The sequence below is a fragment of the Somniosus microcephalus genome, unplaced genomic scaffold (genome assembly GCF_052327205.1).
Source record: "Somniosus microcephalus isolate GS21.2 unplaced genomic scaffold, FLI_Smic_1.0 unresolved_chr2, whole genome shotgun sequence".
Taxonomy (NCBI): Eukaryota; Metazoa; Chordata; class Chondrichthyes; order Squaliformes; family Somniosidae; genus Somniosus; species Somniosus microcephalus.
The window spans coordinates 14,981,880-15,004,350 of NW_028225180.1; the positions used below are offsets into that span (position 1 = coordinate 14,981,880).

The following is a 22,471-nucleotide window of genomic DNA, read 5'->3' on the forward strand; positions in this document are numbered from 1 at the left end:
CGGTGAGTGTGTAGAAGTAAAAAGTAATCGAAGTGTGACTTCACCAGAAAGCAGGTAAGTGATTGGTTGGTGAGTATTTCTATATTTCTCGCTTTTTTTTTTCAAACTTGGTCGTCTACATTTAAGTGCCTTGGTGTAGATTAAATATATGCGTGTTCCACATTTTAAAACGAATTAATTAACTAATTAAGCTGGGAGACCAGGCAATGTGTTGTTGTTGTATGTGGTAGCTGGTGGACACCATCGAGGTCCAAGGCGACCACATCTGCAGTAAATGTTGGCTGCTCGAGGAACTTCGGCTCAGAGTTGATGAGCTGGAGTCTGATATTCAGACACTGCGACACATTAGGGAGGGGGAGCGTTACCTGGACACTAAGTTCCAGGAGGCAGTCACACCCACTAGAGTAATTACTTCCAACTTGGCCCATGGTCAGGGACAGGGGGGTGTGACTACAAGCGAGGCAGGTATTGGGATCCATGGGGTAGTGATGGAGGAGCCTCAGCACTTGGCCTTGTCCAACAGGTACGAGATTCTTGCGCCCTGTGTGGACGAGGGCAGGGACTGCAGGGAGGATGGGCAATCTGACCACAGCACCGTGGTACAGGGAGCCATTCAAGTTGGGGGGAGTAAAAATAAATATTGTGGTGATAGGGGATAGTATAGTTAGGGGGATAGACACTGTTCTCTTCAGCCAAGAGTGTGAGTCCCAAAGGCTGTGTTGCCTGCCTGGTGCCAGGGTTAAGGAGATCTCCTCTGGGTTGGAGAGAAACTTGGAGTGGGAGGATCCAGTTGTCATGGTCCACGTAGGACAAAAAGGTTCTGCTGAGAGAGTATGAGCAGCTAGGGGCTAAATTAAAAAGCAGAACCACAAAGGGTCGCCCTTTTAGAACTGAGATGAGGAGGAATTTCTTCTCTCAGAGGGTCGTAAATCTGTGGAATTCTCTGCCCCAGAGAGCCGTGGAGGCTGGGTCATTAAATACATTTAAGGTGGAGATAGACAAATATTTGCAAGAAAAGGGAGTGAAGGGTTATGGGGAGCCGGCGGGGAAGTGGCTTTGAGCCCAAGATCAGCCCTGATCTTATTGAATGGCGGAGCAGGCTCGAGGGGCCAAGTGGCCTATTCCTGCTCCTATTTCTTATGTTATCCCGTTCACCCATCACCCCTCCCTGCTCGCTGACCTAAATTGGCTCCCGGTACGGCAATGACTATTTTTAAATTCTCATCCTGGCGTTCAAATACATCCATGGCCTCCTGGCCCCCAGCCCCCCCCCCCCATCTCTGTGATCTCCTCCAGCCCCTACAACCCTCCGTATCTCTGTAAACTCCTCCAGCCCCTACAACCCTCCCTATCTCTGTAACCTCCTCCAGCCCTACACCCCTCCCTATCTCTGTAACCTCCTCCAGCCCTACAACCCTCCCTATCTCTGTAACCTCCTCCAGCCCTTCAACCCTCCCTATCTCTGTAACCTCCTCCAGCCCTACAACCTTCCCTATCTCTGTAACCTCCTCCAGCCCCAACAACCCTCCCCATCTCTGTAACCTCCTCCAGACCTACAAATCCAAGATCTCCCAGTCTAACAAGTGCAACATGTTCCCTTTTCTCCGCACGGTCCTCCCGCCCCAGTTGATTGCAAGGAATAATGAAAAACACAAACTCTTCCATCACAGGATATTTTCAAGAAAGTTTATTCAACAACAGACCATCATTTTTTTTGTCAGTTTTTGTGTTAAAAGTCCAAGAGGCTATTTAGTGTAAACTGTACTGAAGGGGGCCGTTCTACCCACTCTGTAGTGAAAGGCCGAGCCTCAGCCTGCTGTGCTTGGAGCGCATTGCCTAGAAATGTGTCTCGGGGGGTGACGCCTATCGGGCGGTGTTGGGTGGGGTCGGACGCTCGTTCTACACACCGCCTGGTAGTCAGTTCCTGAGACGGTAACGGATACGATACCGTCCGATTGACACCACTGCCCCTGACGAGTTTCTAGCCCCCGATCTCGCCTGGCCCCCAAATCATCAGGCTGGGTAACAGAAGCAGCAAAGACACCAAGCTCCACCGTTTGAACCTGCCCCCCGATCCCAGTCCCACCCAGAGCAGGTCCGTCAGACAGGGGTAAAGATGATGGCCACCGATCCTTCATCGTCACTGGGTCAAAATCCCGGAACTCCCTCCCTCACAGCGCCATGGGAGCACCTTCATCACACGGACTGCAAGGGGGCGGCTCACCGCCACCTTCTCAATGGCAATTAGGGACGGCCAATGCCCACATCCTGTTAATGGGTGAAAAAAATTAAACCATTTCCAGCAGTTTGTTTCCCGATTGCTCACCGCTGTTTCACTGTGTGTGGTTCACCGGGATAGGAAGTGGAAGAGACACAGAGAACGTGAGAGACAGACACACACAGGCTGTGTGTGAGAAAAAGAGACTGAGAGAGAGAGAGAGAGAGAGAAAGAGTGAGAGACAGAGACAGAGCGAGAGTCTGAGGACGACAGGGAGGGAGAGAGAGACTGAGGGCAACAGAGCGAGAGACCGAGAGCCAGAGCGAGAGAGACTGAGGACGACAGGGAGGGAGAGAGAGACTGAGAGCCACAGTGAGAGAGAGACTGAGGACGACAGGGAGGGAGGGAGAGACTGAGAGCCACAGTGAGAGAGAGACTGAGGACGACAGGGAGAGACGAGACTGAGGGCAACAGAGCGAGAGACAGTGAGAGAGACAGTGAGAAAGTGAGAGACGATGGGGTTATATTCTCTGGAGTGGGGACTCGAACCCATGGCCTTGTGACTCAGAAGTGACAAAAGGGACGGGGAGATGGAGATATTAGAATATGGGGCGCATGGTCACCAGCAACTACTGAAAGGCACGAAGAGGGAGCGAGGGTAAATGGGCGAGGAGGACAATCAGCAAAGGGAGAGAGCGGAGTAGGGAAATGGGATTGGAGTCGATGGGGGCGGTGGAGGAGGGGGCAGCACAGGCCCGATGGGTCGGTCTCCTCCTGTGCGAAGACCTCTGCCGCTCCACCAGCTCGGATTCCAAGATTTGGCCAACGGCAGATGACAGCAAACTACTTCCTCCTCCCTCCCCCACCTTCCACCTTCTCCAGCGCAAAGGACCCCAAAACGGACTCGCTGGACATCTTCGAGAGGGAACCGGACCGGTTCATGACTCAGGGCGGAGAGTGCATCGTACGGGTGGTCAGTGTCTCCGGTCCGTGTGATCTCGGATCGCATCGTACGGAGGTCAGTGTCTCCGGTCCGTGTGATCTCGGATCGCATCGTACGGGAGGTCAGTGTCTCCGGTCCGTGTGATCTCGGATCGCATCGTACGGGAGATCAGTGTCTCCGGTCCGTGTGATCTCGGATCGCATCGTACGGGAGGTCAGTGTCTCCGGTCCGTGTGATGTCGGATCGCATCGTACGGGAGATCAGTGTCGCCGGTCCGTGTGATCTCGGATCGCATCGTACGGGAGATCAGTGTCTCCGGTCTGTGTGATCTTGGATCGCATCGTACGGGGGGTCAGTGTCTCCGGTCCGTGTGATCTCGGATCGCATCGTACGGGAGGTCAGTGTCTCCGGTCCGTGTGATCTCGGATCGCATCGTACGGGAGGTCAGTGTCTTCGGTCCGTGTGATCTCGGATCGTACGGGCGGTCAGTGTCTTTGGGCCGTGTGATCTCGGATCGTACGGGCAGTCAGTGTCTTCGGTCCGTGTGATCTCGGATCGCATCGTACGGGAGGTCAGTGTCTTCGGTCCGTGTGATCTCGGATCGCATCGTGCGGGAGGTCAGTGTCTCCGGTCCGTGTGATCTCGGATCGCATCGTACGGGAGGTCAGTGTCTCCGGTCCGTGTGATCTCGGATCGCATCGTACGGGAGGTCGGTGTCTCCGGTCCGTGTGATCTCGGATCGCATCGTACGTGAGGTCAGTGTCTCCGGTCTGTGCGATCTCGGATCGTACGGGCGGTCAGTGTCGGCGGTCCGTGTGATCTCGGATCGCATCGTACGGGAGTTCAGTGTCTTTGGGCCATGTGATCGTACGGGAGTTTAAGTGCCTCTATATTTAACACTCGATCCATGTGGATCTCAGATAGCAGGTCGCATTGCATAGAAGATTAAGTGTCTTTGGTCGGTATCATCTCAGATCGTAGACGCAGCGTATAGAAAGTTTAGTACCTCGAGCAAGAACACGCTCCTGGGCTGGGGTCGATCACCTGAGGGTTGTTGGGAGAGGATTTTGCCCAGTTTATTGGCCCGAGGGAGGATTCTCTCCCTGGGTTTTCGTTTGGCAGTTCTCCCAGATGATTGCAGAGAAGGGGATGTCAAGTGGGGTGCGAAAGGTCAGCACGAGCGTGCGGGGCGAGAGGGAGGAGGCTTTGAGGTGGTCTTTCCCCGGCAGCCTCCGAGTCGTAGTCGTAGAGCTTCCTGTGGTTGACCTTCCGCTCCAGCTCCGTCACCTGCCGCTCGAGGCTGCTGACCGTGGCCTCCAGCCGCTCTTCCCGCCCGTGCCCGCCCAGGGACGGGAGCCCCAGCCAGCCCAGCAGGAAGTAGAGCGCCACCAGACCCAGGAGCAGGGCGTTCCTCCTCCTCTTGTCCTCGCAGGTGGCCAGGACGTAGTCGCAGCCCAGGAGGAAGAGGCCCAGCTTGGCCAGCCAGAGGAGCCGGCTGACTAGGGCGGCCAGAGGCCGCAGGGCGGCCGAGAGGACCAGGTAGAGCACCAGGGCCGCCAGCGCCCATCTCAGGGCCGTCTCCAGACCCTCGCCGTACGTCCCCAGCTCGCCACCTAGAGGGGGAGGAGACACAAGGCAGTGACGTGCCAATGGAAGGACTCGCATCTCTTGCACGCATTTCACCGCCTTAGGATATCCCCCAGAGCCCCTCACAGCCAACGATACAAGTTCTTTTTCTAATGTGCGGTCGCTGCCGTAATACAGGGAAAGGCGGCAGTCAATTGGCGCACAGCAAGATCCCACAAACTGCAACGGTGATCGAGCGCACAGTGCAGAATCAGGTCGTTCAGCCCACTTAGTCTGCGCTGTTATTTATTCCAACGCTCTACTGGCCGGACTCTCCATCTTCCCACCCTCTGTAAACTTCAGCTCATCCAAAACTCGGCTGCACCGTATCCCAACTCATCCCGTTCACCCATCACCCCTCCCACATCCATTTTAAATTCTCATCCTGGTGTTCAAATCCCTCCATGGCCTCCTCACCCCCAGCACACCCCCCTCCATATCTGTAACTTCCTCCAGCCCTACAACCCTCCCTATCTCTGTAACCTCCTCCAGCCCCTACAACCCTCCCTATCTCTGTAACCTCCTCCAGCCCTACAACCCTCCCTATCTCTGTAACCTCCTCCAGCCCCTACAACCCTCCCTATCTCTGTAACCTCCTCCAGCCCTACAACCCTCCCTATCTCTGTAACCCCCTCCAGCACCTACAACCCTCCCTATCTCTGTAACTTCCTCCAGCCCCTACAACCCCCCCTATCTCTGTAACCTCCTCCAGCCCTACAACCCTCCCAATCTCTGTAACTTCCTCCAGCCCTACAACCCTCCCTATCTCTGTAACTTCCTCCAGCCCTACAACCCTCCCTATCTCTGTAACCTCCTCCAGCCCCGACAACCCTCCCTATCTCTGTAACTTCCTCCAGCCCCTACAACCCTCCCTATCTCTGTAACCTCCTCCAGCCCCTACAACCCTCCCTATCTCTGCAACCTCCTCCAGCCCCTACAACCCTCCCTATCTCTGTAACCCCCTCCAGCCCCTACAACCCTCCCTATCTCTGTAACCTCCTCCAGCCCCTACAACCCTCCCTATCTCTGTAACCTCCTACAACCCTCCCTATCTCTGTAACCCCCTCCAGCCCTACAAACCTCCCTATCTCTGTAACCTCCTCCAGCTCCTACAACCCTCCCTATCTCTGTAACCTCCTCCAGCCCCTACAACCCTCCCTATCTCTGTAACCTCCTCCAGCCCTCCGAGATCTCTGGGCTCCACCAAATCGGGCCTCCTTAAAACCTACCTCTTTGACTAAGCTTTGGGTCACTTGTCCCAAATGTCTCATGATGTGGCTCTGTGTCAATTTTTTTTTTGCCTTATAACACTCCTGTGTAGCGCCTTGGGACGTTTTACTACGTTAAAGGCGCTATATAGATACAATTTGTCGTCGTTGTTGGTGTCCAAGCTCACGATCCAAACCCAAGTGCGAGTACTTGTCAGCACTGATCAGAGGTGCTATAATTGGGGGCCGCCTGCGCCTGCTCCAGCCCGTAGCGCAGTCAGACGGTGGAGCAACAGCGCCACACTGGTGGCCAGGGAGCAGTACTGCAGCAGCGGGGAGGAGGAAAACCCCCTTAGCACTCCCGCCGCTCCCGAAGATGCCGTCTCTGGCTGGGCGTTCACGAGCGCCAGCGAGGGCTCCCGGGGGCTATTTGACTGCAGTGGGCTTTGCAATCCCGGTCCAATCCTGCCCCGGGACTTTGCAGATGAGAGTCAGGCCCAAGCGGGAGGAGGAGGAGAGAGATTAGGGGAGCTCGCCACAAGTGTTGGGTGAAAGGATCATCGGAATAGGAGGAGGCCATTCAGCCCCTTCGAGCCTGTTCCGCCATTCAATGAGATTGTGACTGTCCTGTGACCTAAACTCTGGAATTCCCTCCCCAAACCTCTCCGCCTCTTCCCCCCCCTTTAAGACGCTTCTTCAAACCTACCTCTTTCACCAAGCTTTTGGTCACCTGCCCTAATATCTTCTTGTGAGGCTCGGTGTCAAATTTCAGCCCTGGCTCAGGAGACAGTGGTAGCAGCCGTCCATCCCCTGTTCTATCAGACACCCATGAATAATTAGCCACCTTTCCCCTCCCCACACCCCACTAACGTTCCTCCCAGTCTCTCCCTCAGAAAGTGCTTACCTTTAATCCCTAAAGCATCCAGTAAATCCTGGCATGATTCGATGAACCAACTGGTGATCTCCGACATTCCTTCGATCACGCGGAGCAGGGCCTACGGTTCGAAACATAAAACGGGAGTCACATCCGGCGGTTGCACGGGATCGCAAGTGACGGCAGAAAACCCGAGGAGGAAATATCGCACAATCCGAGAGCGCATGGGAGAGCGAAGTACAGGGTCGTACATCGCAAGGTTACAGATTCAGGGACAAGAAAGGTAACAGGTGCCCAGGGAGAGGCCGACCTTGGTAGGTTGAGGAGCTTTGGAGAGGCGGGAGGGAGGGTTTGAGTGACAGGCCTGGGCTACACCAGGGGAGGCACACAGCCAGTGCTCAGACTCTTACTCCGGGGATGTGTGACTGCAGTCAGGCTGGTGAATGTCTCTTTTGTCTTTAAACTCTGTCTCACTGTCCGGGTCATGAATATTGTCGGTCGCTGTTCATGTCTCTGCGTCTCTTTCAGCTATGAACTCGGGGTTCACTGTCCCGGTAATGAAAGTGTGTGTGTGTGTGAGACAGAGACCCACTGGTGATGTCGCACTCTCTGTCTGACCTGGAGGGTGTGTGGGATGGTGGAGGAGTCCAGCAGGAAGCGCAGGCAATGTGGTGGGCTGGTGCAGGAGAGGAGGTGGCGATTCCAGGAGGAGCCCGCTTGGGTCAAGCCCCGCGACAGGACGGTACAAGAGCGCATTACAAGCCCATCGACAGTGGGGGTGAAAGGTCACATTACAAGCCCATCGGCAGGAGGGTGAAAGGTCACATTGCAACCCATCGACAGGAGGGTGAAAGGTCACATTACAAGCCCATCGACAGGAGGGTGAAAGGTCACATTACAAGCCCATCGACAGGAGGGTGAAAGGTCACATTGCAACCCATCGACAGGAGGGTGAAGGGTCACATTAATAGCACATTTACAGGAGGGTGAAAGGTCACATTAAAAGCCCATTGACACGAGATGAAAGGTCACATCACAAACCCATTGACAGGAGGGCAAAAGGTCATATTAGAAGGGTCAATAACCAGGGGGCATAGTTTCAAGGTAAGGGGCAGGAGGTTTAGAGGGGATTTGAGGAAAAGCTTTTTCACCCAGAGGGTGGTTGGAATCTGGAACTCACTGCCTGAAAGGGTGGTAGAGGCAGGAACCCTCACAACATTCAAGAAGCATTTAGATGAGCACTTGAAACGCCATAGCATACAAGGCTACGGACCAAGCGCTGGAAAATGGGATTAGAATAGACAGGGCTTGATGGCCGGCGCGGACACGATGGGCCGAAGGGCCTCTTTCTGTGATGTACAACTCTATGACTCTAATGACAAGCCCACCGACAGGGGAGGGGTGAAAGGTCACATGACTAGTGTCCAGGATGGTATGTTGCCTCTCTGGTGCCAGGGTCAAGGATGTCACTGAACGGCTGCAGGGCATTCTGAAGGGGGAGGGCGAACAGTCAGAGGTCGTGGTCCACATTGGTACCAACGACATGGGTAGAAAGAGGGATGAGGTCCCACAACAAGAATTTAGGGAGCTAGATCGCAGATTAAAAAGCAGGACCTCAAAATTTTTAATCTCTGGATTACTCCCGGTGCCACGTGCTAGTGAGTATAGGAATAGGAGGATAGAGCAAATGAATGCGTGGCTAAAGAGTTGGTGCAGGAGGGAGGGCTTTAGTTTCTTTGATCACTGGGTCTGTTTCTGGGGAAGGTGGGACCTGTACAAGTCGGACGGGTTGCACCTGAACCGGAACAGGACCAACATCCTTGCGGGGAGGTTTGCTAGTACTGTTGGGGTGGGGGGGGATTTAAACTAACTTGGCAGGAGGATGGGATACGGAGTGGATCTATAGTAGGGGTGATGCACAGCCAAATATAGATGGAAAAACAAGTCAGCCTGGAAGGCAGAGCAAATATGTAATGGCACAAGGGAGTATGGCAAGGCTGGATGGCATTTATTTTAATGCAAGGAGTCTTACGAGTAAGGCAGATGAACTGAAGGTGTTGATGAACACCTGGGATATCACATGGGAGTATGATGTTGTTGTTTTCACAGAGACATGGTTGAGGGAGGGGCAGGACTGGCAGCTCAATATTCCAGGGTATAGAATCTTCAGGCGAGACAGAGGGTGGGTGAAAAAGAGGAGTGTTGCAATATTAATCAAGGAGTCAATTACTGCTGTAAGGAGGGATGATATCTTAGCAGGTTCCTCTAATGAGGCCATATGGGTCAAACTTAAAAATAAAAGGGGGCAAGCACTTTGCTGGGAGTGTACTATAGGCCCCCAAACAGTCAGGGGGAGATAGAGGAACAGATATGTAGGCAAATCTCAGAGAAGTGTAGAAATAATAGGGTAATAATAGTAGGGGATTCCAACTTCTCCAATATTAACCGGGATAGTCAGAGTGTGAAAGGCTTAGAGGGTGCGGAATTCTTAAAGTGCATCCAGGAGAGCTTTTTGAGCCAGCATATAGAAAATCCTACAAGAGAGGGGGCGGTACTGGACCTAATTCTAGGGAATGTGGCCGGGCAAGTGGTAGAAATGTCAGTAGGAGAGCATTTTGGTGACAGTGACCATAATTCGGTGAGATTTAAGGTAGTCATGGAAAAGGACAAAGATGGACCGGAAATAAAGGTTCTAAATTGGGGGAAGGCCGATTTTAATATGATAAGGCAAGATCTGGCCTAAGTGGATTGGGACCAGCTACTTGTAGGAAAATCCTTATCAGAGCAGTGGGAGTCATTCAGAAAGGAAATTGAGAGAGTACAACGCCAACATGTTCCCGTAAAGGTCAAGGGTGGGACCAACAAGCCCAGGGAACCCTGGATGTCAAGGGACATACAAGAATGGATTAGGGAACAAAAGGGAGGCATTTGGCAGATACAAAGGACTAAAAACAGTGGAAGCCCGAGAGGAGTATAGAAAGTGCAGGGGGTACTTAAAAAGAAATTGGAGCGCGAAGAGGGGGATGAAAAAACACTGGCGGGCAAAATAAAGGAAAATCCCAAGGTGTTTTATAAGTATATTAAGGGCAAGAGGATAACCAGGGAAAGAGTAGGGCCCATTAGGGACCAAAGTGGCAATCTGTGTGTAGAGCCGGAAGATGTAGGTGAGGTTTTAAATAAATATTTTGCATCTGTGTTCACTATGGAGAAGGACGATGTAGACATAGAAATCGGGCAGGGGGATTGTGATATACTTGAACAAATTAGCATTGAAAGGGAGGAGGTACTAGCGGGCTTAAAAGTGAATAAATCCCCAGGCCCTGACGGGATGTATCCCAGGCTGCCGTGAGAGGCAAGGGAGGAGATTGCAGGGGCTCTGACACAAATTTTCAGAACCTCTCTGGCCACAGGGGAGGTGCCAGAGGACTGGAGAACAGCTAACATAGTACATTATTCAAGAAGGGTAGTAGGGATAAACCAGGGAATTACAGGCCAGTGAGCCTAACATCAGTGGTGGAGAAATTATTGGAAAAAATTCTGAGGGACAGAATTAGTCTCCACTTGGAGAGGCAAGGATTAATCAAGGATAGTCAGCATGGCTTTGTCAGGGGGAGATCATGTCTGACCAATTTGATTGCATTTTTCGAGGGGATGACTAGGTGTGTGGATGAGGGTAGTGCAGTTGATGTAGTCTACATGAACTTCAGTAAGGCTTTTGACAAAGTCCCACATGGGAGACTGGTCAAGAAGGTAAGAGCCCATGGGATCCCGGGCAATTTGTCACATTGGATCCAAAATTGGCTTAGTGGCAGGAGGCAGAAGGTGATGGTCGAAGGTTGCTTTTGTGATTGGAAGCCTGTGCCCAGTGGGGTACCGCAGGGATTGGTGCTGGCTCCCTTGCTGTTTGTGGTCTACATTAATGATTTGGATGTGAATGTAAAAGGTATGATCAGTAAGTTTGCAGATGACACGAAAATTGGTGGGGTGGTAAATAGCGAGGAGGGTAGCCTCAGTCTGCAGGACGATATAGATGGGTTGGTCAGATGGGCGGAACAGTGGAAAATGGAATTTAACCCTGAAAAGTGTGAGGTGATGCATTTTGGAGGGACTAACCCATTGACAGGAGGGCAATAGGTCACATTAGAAGGGTCAATAACCAGGGGGCATAGTTTCAAGGTAAGGGGCAGAAGGTTTAGAGGGGATTTGAGGAAAAGCTTTTTCACCCAGAGGGTGGTTGGAATCTGGAACTCACTGCCTGAAAGGGTGGTAGAGGCAGGAACCCTCACAACATTCAAGAACCCTCACAACACTCAAGATTAGAATAATAAGAAATAGGAGCAGTAGGCCATACGGCCCCTCGGGCCTGCTCCGCCATTAAATAGGATCATGGCTGATCCGAATCTAGACTCACGTCCACTTCCCTGCCCTCTCCCCGTAACCCCTAATTCCCTTATCTGCTAGGAAAATGTCTATCTCCATTTTAAATTTATTTAATGTTGCAGCTTCCACAGCTCTCTGGGGTAGCAAATTCCATAGATTCACTACCCTCTGAGTGAAGAAGTTTCTCATCTCGGTTTTGAAAGGGCAGCCCCTTATTCTAAGATTATGCCCCCTAGTTCTAGTTTCACCCATCAGTGGAAACATCCTCCCCGCATCCACCCGATCAAGCCCCCTCACAATCTTATATGTTTCGATAAGATCGCCTCTCATTCTTCTGAACTCCAATGAGTAGAGTCCCAACCTACTCAACCTTTCCTCATACGTCAACCCCCTCATCTCTGGAATCAACTGAGTGAACCTTCTCTGAACCGCCTCGAGAGCAAGTATATCTTTTCTTAAATATGGAAACCAAAATTGCACGCAGTATTCCAGGTGTGGCCTCACCAATACCTTGTATAACTGCAGCAAGACTTTTTATACTCCATCCCCCTTGCAATAAAAGCCAAGATTCCATTGGCCTTCCTGATCACCTGCTGCACCTGCATACTAACTTTTTGTACGATAGCAAAATACTGCGGATGTTGGAAATCCGAAATAACAACAGAAAATGCTGGAAAAACTCAGCAGGTCAGGCAACATCCGTGGACAGAAATTTGAGTTGACGTTTCGGGTCGAACCCTTCATCAAAACTGGAAAGAAAAGATAGATCGGAGGCAGGACTGTGATCGGACAAAAGAATAAAAGAAACAAAAGAAGTAAAAAAGAGACAATAAAAGGTATTAGAAGCTAGACGAGATGGTAATAGGCTGAGATTAGGTGTAAAGTGTACTGGCAGGGCAAGAGATAGCTGCCAGGTGTGAGAGAGAAACAAAAGGAAAGGGGGGGGGGGGGGGGGAAAAGGAGTGGAAAAATTACAAGAAAAAATGAAATAGGGGCCGAGGTTATGATCTGAAACCGTTGAACTCAATAGAGTCCGGAAGGCTGCAGAGTGCCTAATCGGAAGATGAGGTGCTGTTCCTCGAGTTTACGTTGAGCTTCCGTGGAATACAAGAGGCCAAGGACGGTGAGGTCCGAGTGGGAATGGAGCGGTGAATTAATCAATTAATCATGAAAGTAATCTTTTGTGTGGAACCTTGTCAAATGCCTTTTGGAAGTCCAAATACACTACATCCACTGGTTCCCCTTTATCCACCCTGTATGTTGCATCCTCAAAGAATTCAAGCAAATTTGTCAAACATAACTTCCCCTTTGTAAAACCATGCTGACTCTGTCCTATTAAATTATGTTTATCCAAATGCTCTGTTACTGTTTCCTTAATAATGGAATCCAACATTTTGCCAACCACAGATGTTAGGCTAACTGGTCTATAGTTTCCAGCTTTTTGTCTACTTCCCTTCTTAAATAAAGGTGTTACATTAGCAGTTTTCAAATCTGCCGGGACCTTTCCCGAGTCCAGGGAGTTCTGGAAAATGATCACCAATGCATCCACAATCCCTACCGCCACTTCTCTCAAGACCCTAGGATGTAGGCCATCAGGTCCGGGGGATTTATCCGCCTTAAGTCCCATTATTTTACTGAGTACCATCTCCTTAGTGATTTTAATCATGTTTAGCTCCTCCCCCACCCCCATTGCCCCCTGTTGGGATATTTTTAGTGTCCTCTACTGTAAAGACTGATACAAAATATTTGTTCAGCGTCTTTGCCATCTCCATGTTCCCCACCACTAGTTTCCCAGCCCCATCCTCTAAGGGACCAACGTTCACTTTAGCCACCCTTTTTCTTTTTATATAGCTGTAGAAACTCTTGCCATCTGTTTTTATATTTTTTGCTAGTTTACTTTCATAATCTATCTTCCCTTTCTTAATTAATCTTTTAGTTATTGTTTGCTGGCTTTTAAATGCTTCCCAATCTTCTATCCTCGCACTAGATTTGGCTAATTTATATGCCCTTGTTTTCAGTCGAATACTATCCTTTATTACTTTACTAAGCCACGGATGGCTGTCTTTTCTTTTACTCCCCTTTTTCCTCAGTGGAATATATTTATCTTGAAAGATGTGAAATATCTCCTTGAATGTAGACCACTGCTCTTGTACCGTCTTACACTTTAATCTGTTTTCCCAGTCCACTTTAATCAATTCTACTCTCATACCTTCATAGTCTCCTTTATGTAAGCTCAGTACGCTGGTTTGAGATCCAACTCTCTTACCCTCAAACTGAATTTGGAATTCAACCATATTTTGGTCACTCATTCCAAGGGGATCCTTTACTAGGACATTTTTTATTAATCCTGTCTCATTACACAGGACCAGATCTAAGATTGCCTGCCCCCTGGTTGGTTCAGTTACATACTGCTCAAGGAACCCATCCCTGATACACTCTATGAACTCTTCCTCAATGCTGCCATGCCCAATTTGATTAGTCCAGTCAATATGAAAGTTAAAATCCCCCATGATTATAGCTGTTCCCTTATTACAAGCCCTAACTATTTCCTGATTTATACTCCGACCAACAGAGTTGCAACTGTTAGGAGGCCTATAGACTACGCCCGCTAGTGACTTTTTCCCCTTATTATTCCTTATCTCCACCCAAACTGTTTCACTATCCTGATCCTTTGACCCAATATCATTTCTGACTATTGCAGTGATTCCATCCTTGATTAACATAGCAACCCCACCTCCCTTTCCTTCCTGTCTGTCCTTCCTAATTGTCAAATACCCTTGTATGTTTAGTTCCCATTCATGATTATCTTGCAGCCATGTTTCCGTAATGGCCACCAGATCATACCCATGTGTAGTTATTTGCACCATCAACTCGTCAATTTTGTTACGAATGCTGTGTGCATTCAGATAAAGAACTTTCAAATATGTTTTCTGACAATTTATTCCTGCTTTTACCCCTTTTACTACTTTACCTTTATCATTATATATTCTGTCCCTTCCTGACACGCTCTGGTTTTTAATTCCCCCACTGCTACCTTGCTCTATTGCCTTCTCCGCTGTCATTTTTATTTTTCGCTCTCTTAAACCCACCCCCCCCCCCACTAATTAGTTTAAAGCCCTCTCTACAGCCCGTTATTCGATTCGCCAGGATTCTAGTCCCAGCACTGGCCAAGTGAAGTCCGTCCCAACGAAACAGCTCTCTCCCGTCCCAGTACTGATGCCAGTGTCCCAGGAAGCAAAACCCATTTCTCCCACACCAGTCTTTGAGCCACGCATTTAACTCTCTAATTTTATTTACCCTAGCCAAATTTGCACGTGGCTCAGGTAGTAATCCAGAGATTATTACCCTTGTGGTTCTGCTTTTTAATTTGGCCCCTAGCTGCTCAAACTCCCTCAGCAGAACCTCCTTCCTTGTCCTATCTATGTCGTTGGTACCAACATGGACCACGACAACTGGATCCTCCCCCCTCCCACTCCAAGTTTCTCTCCAGCCCAGAGGAGATGTCCTTAACCCTGGCACCGGGCAGGCAACACAGCCTTCGGGACTCTCCCTCTCGGCTGCAAAGAACTCTATATATCCCCCTAACGATACTATCCCCAACCACTACAACATTTCTTTTAACTCCTCCCACTTGAATGGCCCCCCGCTCCACAGTGCTGTGGCCAGGTTGCTCATCCTCCCCGCAGTCCCTGTTCCCATCCTCACAGGGAGTAAGAGCCTCAAACCTGTTGGACAAGAGCAAGGGCTGCGGCTCCTCCAACACTACCTCCTGGATCCCCGTACCTGCCTCACTTCTAGTCACACCATCCTGACCCTGGCCAGGGAATACATCTGAATTAATTAATCTAATTGGTGGGACTACCTCCTGATACACAAGAGTCCAGGTAACTCTCCCCCTCCCTGATGTGTCTCAGTGTTTGAAGCTCGGACTCCAGCTCTTCAACACGGAGCCGGAATTCCTCGAGCAGCCAACACTTACTGCAAATGTGATCACTGTGAGCATCAATGGTGTTCACCAGCTCCCACATATTGCAGCAGCAACACATCGCCTGATCTCCCATTCTATGTAATTAATTAAATGTATTAATATTATTCTGAAATCTCCTCTGCCCCGATTCTAGATGATGAATATCGCACCTTAGAAACTATAAACCAGAGTTTAAGCTTAAAAAAGAAATACTTACCAACCAATCACTCACCCGCTTTCTGGTGACGTCACACTTGGATTACTTTTTACCTCTCTCCTTCCCTCCGAGTTCGGAGTTCGGAGATTAGTAAACCTTACCTGGTCTCTGGGGCCTTTTATAGCCCCGCTCTGCCGCTCGAGTTTCCCGCCGACGCTGTGAGGCCTTACCTGGTCTCTGGGGCCTTTTATAGCCCCGCTCTGCCGCTCGAGATTCCCGCCGACGCCGTGAGGCCATACCTGGTCTCTGGGGCCTTTTATAGCCCCGCTCTGCCGCTCGAGATTCCCGCCGACGCCGTGAGGCCTTACCTGGTCTCTGGGGCCTTTTATAGCCCCGCTCTGCCGCTCGAGATTCCCGCCGACGCCGTGAGGCCATACCTGGTCTCTGGGGCCTTTTATAGCCCCGCTCTGCCGCTCGAGTTTCTCGCCGACGCTGTGAGGCCTTACCTGGTCTCTGGGACTTTTATAGCCCCGCTCTGCCGCTCGAGATTCCCGCCGACGCTGTGAGGCCTTACCTGGTCTCTGGAGCCTTTTATAGCCCCGCTCTGCCGCTCGAGATTCCCGCCGACGCTTGATGGCCGGCGTGGACACAATGGCCCGAAGGGCCTCTTTCTGTGACGCTCTCGATCTCTCTCTCTCTCTGTCTCCGGGGCGCTCTCGCTCTCTGTCTCCGGGGCGCTCGCTCTCTCTCTCTCTCTGTCTGTCTCCGGGGCGCTCTCGCTCTCTCTCTCTGTCTCCGGGGCGATCTTGCTCTCTCTCTCTCTGTCTCTGGGGCGCTCTCGCTCTCTCTCTCTGTCTCTGTCTCTGTCTCTGTCTCCAGGGCGCTCTCGCTCTCTCTCTCTGGGGCGCTCTCGCTCTCTCTCTCTGGGGCGCTCTCGCTCTCTCCGGGGCGCTCTCGCTCTCTCTCTGGGACTCTCTCACCCTGTCTCTCCGGGACTCTCTCACTCTCTGTCTCTCCGGGACACTCTCACTCTCTGTCTCTCCAGGACACTCTCACTCTGGGTCTCCGGGACTCTCTCACTCTGGGTCTCCGGGACTCTCTCACTCTGGGTCTCCGGGACTCGCTCACTCTGGGTCTCCGGGACTCGCTCACTCTGGGTCTCCGGGACTCTCCCACTCTGGGTCTCCGGGACTCTCTCACTCTGGGTCTCCGGGACTCTCTCACTCTCTGTCTCTCCGGGACTCTCTCACTCTGGGTCTCCGGGACTCTCCCACTCTGGGTCTCCGGGACTCTCTCACTCTCTGTCTCTCCGGGACACTCTCACTCTCTGTCTCTCCGGGACACTCTCACTCTGGGTCTCCGGGACTCTCTCACTCGGGGTCTCCGGGACTCTCCCACTCTGGGTCTCCGGGACTCTCTCACTCTGGGTCTCCGGGACTCTCTCACTCTGGGTCTCCGGGACTCTCTCACTCTGGGTCTCCGGGACTCTCTCACTCTGGGTCTCCGGGACTCTCTCACTCTGGGTCTCCGGGACTCTCCCACTCTGGGTCTCCGGGACTCTCCCACTCTGGGTCTCTCTCACTCTGGGTCTCCGGGACTCTCTCACTCTGGGTCTCCGGGACTCTCTCACTCTGGGTCTCCGGGACTCTCTCACTCTGGGTCTCCGGGACTCTCCCACTCTGGGTCTCCGGGACTCGCTCACTCTGGGTCTCCGGGACTCTCCCACTCGGGGTCTCCGGGACTCTCCCACTCGGGGTCTCTCTCACTCTGGGTCTCCGGGACTCTCTCACTCTGGGTCTCCGGGACTCTCTCACTCTGGGTCTCCGGGACTCTCTCACTCTGGGTCTCCGGGACTCCCCCACTCTGGGTCTCCGGGACTCTCCCACTCTGGGTCTCCGGGACTCTCTCACTCTGGGTCTCCGGGACTCTCTCACTCGGGGTCTCCGGGACTCGCTCACTCTGGGTCTCCGGGTCTCTCTCACTCTGGGTCTCCGGGTCTCTCTCACTCTGGGTCTCCGGGACTCTCTCACTCTGGGTCTCCGGGACACTCCCACTCTGGGTCTCCGGGACTCGCTCACTCTGGGTCTCCGGGACTCGCTCACTCTGGGTCTCCGGGACTCGCTCACTCTGGGTCTCCGGGACTCGCTCACTCTGGGTCTCCGGGACTCGCTCACTCTGGGTCTCCGGGACTCTCCCACTCGGGGTCTCCGGGACTCGCTCACTCTGGGTCTCCGGGACTCTCCCACTCGGGGTCTCCGGGGCACTCCCACTCGGGGTCTCCGGGACTCTCTCACTCGGGGTCTCCGGGACTCGCTCACTCTGGGTCTCCGGGACTCGCTCACTCTGGGTCTCCGGGACTCGCTCACTCTGGGTCTCCGGGACTCGCTCACTCTGGGTCTCCGGGACTCTCACTCTGGGTCTCTCTCACTCTGGGTCTCGCTCACTCTGGGTCTCCGGGACTCTCACTCTGGGTCTCTCTCACTCTGGGACTCTCCCACTCTGTGTCTCTGGGACAAGCCCACCGACAGTGGGGGGTGGGGGGTGGTGAAAGGTCACAGCGTTTCGGCCTACCCTCCTGCCCCGAAGCCTCGGCTTTTCCTAACTACCCCCTCCCCGGCCTTTACCTCCGCCGCCCACTCCGGCAGCTCCTCCTCCAGCAAGAAGAACTTGGGCTTGTTCCTGCGCCACCAGCTGGACTCGGAGTCCGTCTTCTCCGCTACCGAATCCCGCACCAGCGGCCCGAACGCCGCCATCTTGCCAATTCTCCACACACCCCACTCGGTCGCCTTGACAACCGGCGGCTGTCGGAACTGCAGCTCCCCCCTTTAGATTTCAGAGAGCTCCCTGAGGGCAGTGCGCATTCGCAAATTGTGGCACGGCGCGCAACCGTAGCCGCCGCAGACAGTCCCCGGAGAGAACCGAGGGTTCGATCCCCGCCACCACCACTCCTCCAACAACAACAGATATTAAGATGCTCCAATACAGGGAGAGTATTAAGATGCTCCGATACAGGGAGAGTATTAAGATGCTCCGATACAGGGAGAGTATTAAGATGCTCCGATACAGGGAGAGTATTAAGATACTCCGATACAGGGAGAGTATTAAGATACTCCGATACAGGGAGAGTATTAAGATACTCCGATACAGGGAGAGTATTAAGATGCTCCGATACAGGGAGAGTATTAAGATGCTCCGATACAGGGAGAGTATTAAGATGCTCCGATACAGGGAGAGTATTAAGATACTCCGATACAGGGAGAGTATTAAGATGCTCCGATACAGGGAGAGTATTAAGATGCTCCAATACAGGGAGAGTATTAAGATGCTCCGATACAGGGAGAGTATTAAGATGCTCCGATACAGGGGGAGTATTAAGATACTCCGATACAGGGAGAGTATTAAGATGCTCCGATACAGGGAGAGTATTTAGATACTCCGATACAGGGAGAGTATTAAGATGCTCCAATACAGGGAGAGTATTAAGATGCTCCGATACAGGGAGAGTATTAAGATTCTCCGATACAGGGAGAGTATTAAGATTCTCCGATACAGGGAGAGTATTAAGATGCTCCGATACAGGGAGAGTATTAAGATGCTCCAATACAGGGAGAGTATTAAGATGCTCCGATACAGGGAGAGTATTAAGATTCTCCGATACAGGGAGAGTATTAAGATTCTCCGATACAGGGAGAGTATTAAGATGCTCCGATATAGTGAGAGTATTAAGATGCTCCAATACAGGGAGAGTATTAAGATGCTCCGATACAGGGAGAGTATTAAGATGCTCCAATACAGGGAGAGTATTAAGATACTCCGATACAGGGAGAGTATTAAGATGCTCCAATTCAGGGAGAGTATTAAGATGCTCCAATACAGGGAGAGTATTAAGATGCTCCGATACAGGGAGAGTATTAAGATGCTCCAATACAGGGAGAGTATTAAGATGCTCCGATACAGGGAGAGTATTAAGATGCTCCAATACAGGGAGAGTATTAAGATGCTCCGATACAGGGAGAGTATTAAGATGCTCCAATACAGGGAGAGTATTAAGATGCTCCGATACAGGTAGAGTATTAAGATGCTCCGATACAGGGAGAGTATTAAGATACTCCGATACAGGGAGAGTATTAAGATGCTCCGATACAGGGAGAGTATTAAGATGCTCCGATACAGGGTGAGTATTAAGATGCTCCGATACAGGGATAGTATTAAGATGCTCCGATACAGGGAGAGTATTAAGATACTCCCATACAGGGAGAGTATTAAGATGCTCCGATACAGGGAGAGTGTTAAGATGCTCCGATACAGGGAGAGTATTAAGATACTCCGATACAGGGAGAGTATTAAGATGCTCCGATACAGGGAGAGTATTAAGATACTCCGATACAGGGAGAGTATTAAGATGCTCCGATACAGGGAGAGTATTAAGATGCTCCGATACAGGGAGAGTATTTAGATACTCCGATACAGGGAGAGTATTAAGATGCTCCGATACAGGGAGAGTATTAAGATGCTCCGATACAGGGAGAGTATTAAGATTCTCCAATACAGGGAGAGTATTAAGATGCTCCGATACAAGGAGAGTATTAAGATACTCCGATACAGGGAGAGTATTACGATACTCCAATACAGGGAGAGTATTAAGATACTCCAATACAGGGAGAGTATTAAGATACTCCAATACAGGGAGAGTATTAAGATACTCCGATACAGGGAGAGTATTAAGATACTCCGATACAGGGAGAGTATTAAGATGCTCCGATACAGGGAGAGTATTAAGATACTCCGATACAGGGAGAGTATTAAGATACTCCAATACAGGGAGAGTATTAAGATGCTCCAATACAGGGAGAGTATTAAGATGCTCCGATACAGGGAGAGTATTAAGATACTCTGATACAGGGAGAGTATTAAGATGCTCCGATACAGGGAGAGTATTAAGATGCTCCAATACAGGGCGAGTATTAAGATGCTCCGATAGAGGGAGAGTATTAAGATGCTCCAATACAGGGAGAGTATTAAGATGCTGCGATACAGGGAGAGTATTAAGATGCTCCGATACAGGGAGAGTATTAAGATGCTCCAATACAGGGAGAGTATTAAGATGCTCCGATACAGGGAGAGTATTAAGATACGCCGATACAGGGAGAGTATTAAGGTACTCCGATACAGGGAGAGTTTTAAGATGCTCCAATACAGGGAGAGTATTAAGATGCTCCGATACAGGAAGAGTATTAAGATACTCCGATACAGGGAGAGTATTAAGGTACTCCGATACAGGGAGAGTATTAAGATGCTCCGATAAAGGGAGAGTATTAAGATGCTCCAATACAGGGAGAGTATTAAGATACTCCAATACAGGGAGAGTATTAAGATACTCCAATACAGGGAGAGTATTAAGATACTCCGATACAGGGAGAGTGTTAAGATACTCCGATACAGGGATAGTATTAAGATACTCCGATACAGGGAGAGTATTAAGATACTCCAATACAGGGAGAGTATTAAGATGCTCCGATACAGGGAGAGTATTAAGATGCTCCGATACAGGGAGAGTATTAAGATGCTCCGATACAGGGAAAGTATTAAGATGCTCCGATACAGGGAGAGTATTAAGATGCTCCGATACAGGGAGAGTATTAAGATGCTCCGATACAGAGAGATTATTAAGATGCTCCGATACAGGGAGAATATTAAGATACTCCGATACAGGGAGTGTATTAAGATACTCCGATACAGGGAGAGTATTAAGATACTCCAATACAGGGAGAGTATTAAGATACTCCAATACAGGGAGAGTATTAAGATGCTCCGATACAGGGAGAGTATTAAGATGCTCCGATACAGGGAGAGTATTAAGAAGCTCCGATACAGGGAGAGTATTAAGACACTCCAATACAGGGAGAGTATTAAGATGCTCCGATACAGGGAGAGTATTAAGATGCTCCGATACAGGGAGAGTATTAAGATGCTCCGATACAGGGAGAGTATTAAGATGCTCCGATACAGGGAGAGTATTAAGATGCTCCGATACAGGGAGAGTATTAAGATGCTCCGATACAGGGAGAGTATTAAGATGCTCTGATACAGGGAGAGTATTAAGATACTCCGATACAGGGAGAGTATTAAGATACTCCAATACAGGGAGAGTATTAAGATGCTCCGATACAGGGAGAGTATTAAGATGCTCCGATACAGGGAGAGTATTAAGATACTCCGATACAGGGAGAGTATTAAGATACTCCAATACAGGGAGAGTATTAAGATGCTCCGATACAGGGAGAGTATTAAGATGCTCCTATACAGGGCGAGTATTAAGATGCTCCGATACAGGGAGAGTATTAAGATGCTCCAATACAGGGAGAGTATTAAGATGCTGCGATACAGGGAGTATTAAGATGCTCCGATACAGGGAGAGTATTAAGATGCTCCGATAGAGGGAGAGTATTAAGATGCTCCAATAGAGGGAGAGTATTAAGATGCTCCGATACAGGGAGAGTATTAAGATGCTCCAATACAGGGTGAGTATTAAGATACTCCAATGCAGGGAGAGTATTAAGATACTCCGATACAGCGAGAGTATTAAGATGCTCCGATACAGGGAGAGTATTAAGATACTCCAATACAGGGAGAGTATTCAGATACTCCGATACAGGGAGAGTATAACGATGCTCCAATACAGGGAGAGTATTAAGATGCTCCAATACAGGGAGAGTATTAAGATAGTCCGATACAGGGAGTGTACTAAGATACTCCGATACAGGGAAAGTATTAAGATGCTCCGATACAGGGAGAGTATTAAGGTGCTCCAATACAGGGAGAGTATTAAGATGCTCCGATACAGGGAGAGTATTAAGATGCTCCGATACAGGGAGAGTATTAAGATGCTCCGATACAGGGAGAGTATTAAGATGCTCCGATACAGGGAGAGTATTAAGATGCTCCGATACAGGGAGAGTATTAAGATGCTCCGATACAGGGAGAGTATTAAGATGCTCCAATACAGGGAGAGTATTAAGATACTCCGATACAGGGAGAGTATTAAGATACTCCGATACAGGGAGAGTATTGAGATACTCCAATACAGGGAGAGTATTA

At 50.5% G+C, this 22,471-nt stretch overlaps 2 protein-coding genes across 2 annotated transcripts in view; both read right to left on the reverse strand.

The window, feature by feature from the left end:
* LOC147092174 (plasma protease C1 inhibitor-like) overlaps nucleotides 1-3,993 on the reverse strand; it is a 55,843-nt gene extending 51,850 nt beyond the window's left edge. The window contains exon 1 of the mRNA XM_085975560.1: nucleotides 3,912-3,993. Coding sequence (XP_085831686.1) covers nucleotides 3,912-3,993 — 82 coding nt within the window. The remainder of the gene's footprint in view (nucleotides 1-3,911) is intronic.
* LOC147092175 (voltage-gated monoatomic cation channel TMEM109-like) lies at nucleotides 1,665-18,232 on the reverse strand. Its single transcript, XM_085975857.1, has 3 exons — nucleotides 17,998-18,232; nucleotides 6,900-6,990; nucleotides 1,665-4,774 (listed from the first exon to the last, which is right to left on the reverse strand). Exons 1-3 carry the CDS (start codon nucleotides 18,124-18,126, stop codon nucleotides 4,314-4,316), a joined length of 681 nt encoding a protein of 226 aa, XP_085831983.1. The 5' UTR covers nucleotides 18,127-18,232; the 3' UTR covers nucleotides 1,665-4,313.
* Between the last annotated feature and the right edge of the window lie 4,239 nt (nucleotides 18,233-22,471).

Coding starts and splice junctions, on each gene's coding strand:
- LOC147092175 (XM_085975857.1), bottom strand. CDS start 18,126: ATGGCGGCGTTCGGGCCGCTGGTGCGGGATTCGGTAGCGGAGAAGACG. Junction 6,991..17,997: donor TGCCGGAGTGGGCGGCGGAG/GTAAAGGCCGGG, acceptor TTCGAACCGTAG/GCCCTGCTCCGCGTGATCGA. Junction 4,775..6,899: donor GGATGCTTTAGGGATTAAAG/GTAAGCACTTTC, acceptor CTCCCCCTCTAG/GTGGCGAGCTGGGGACGTAC.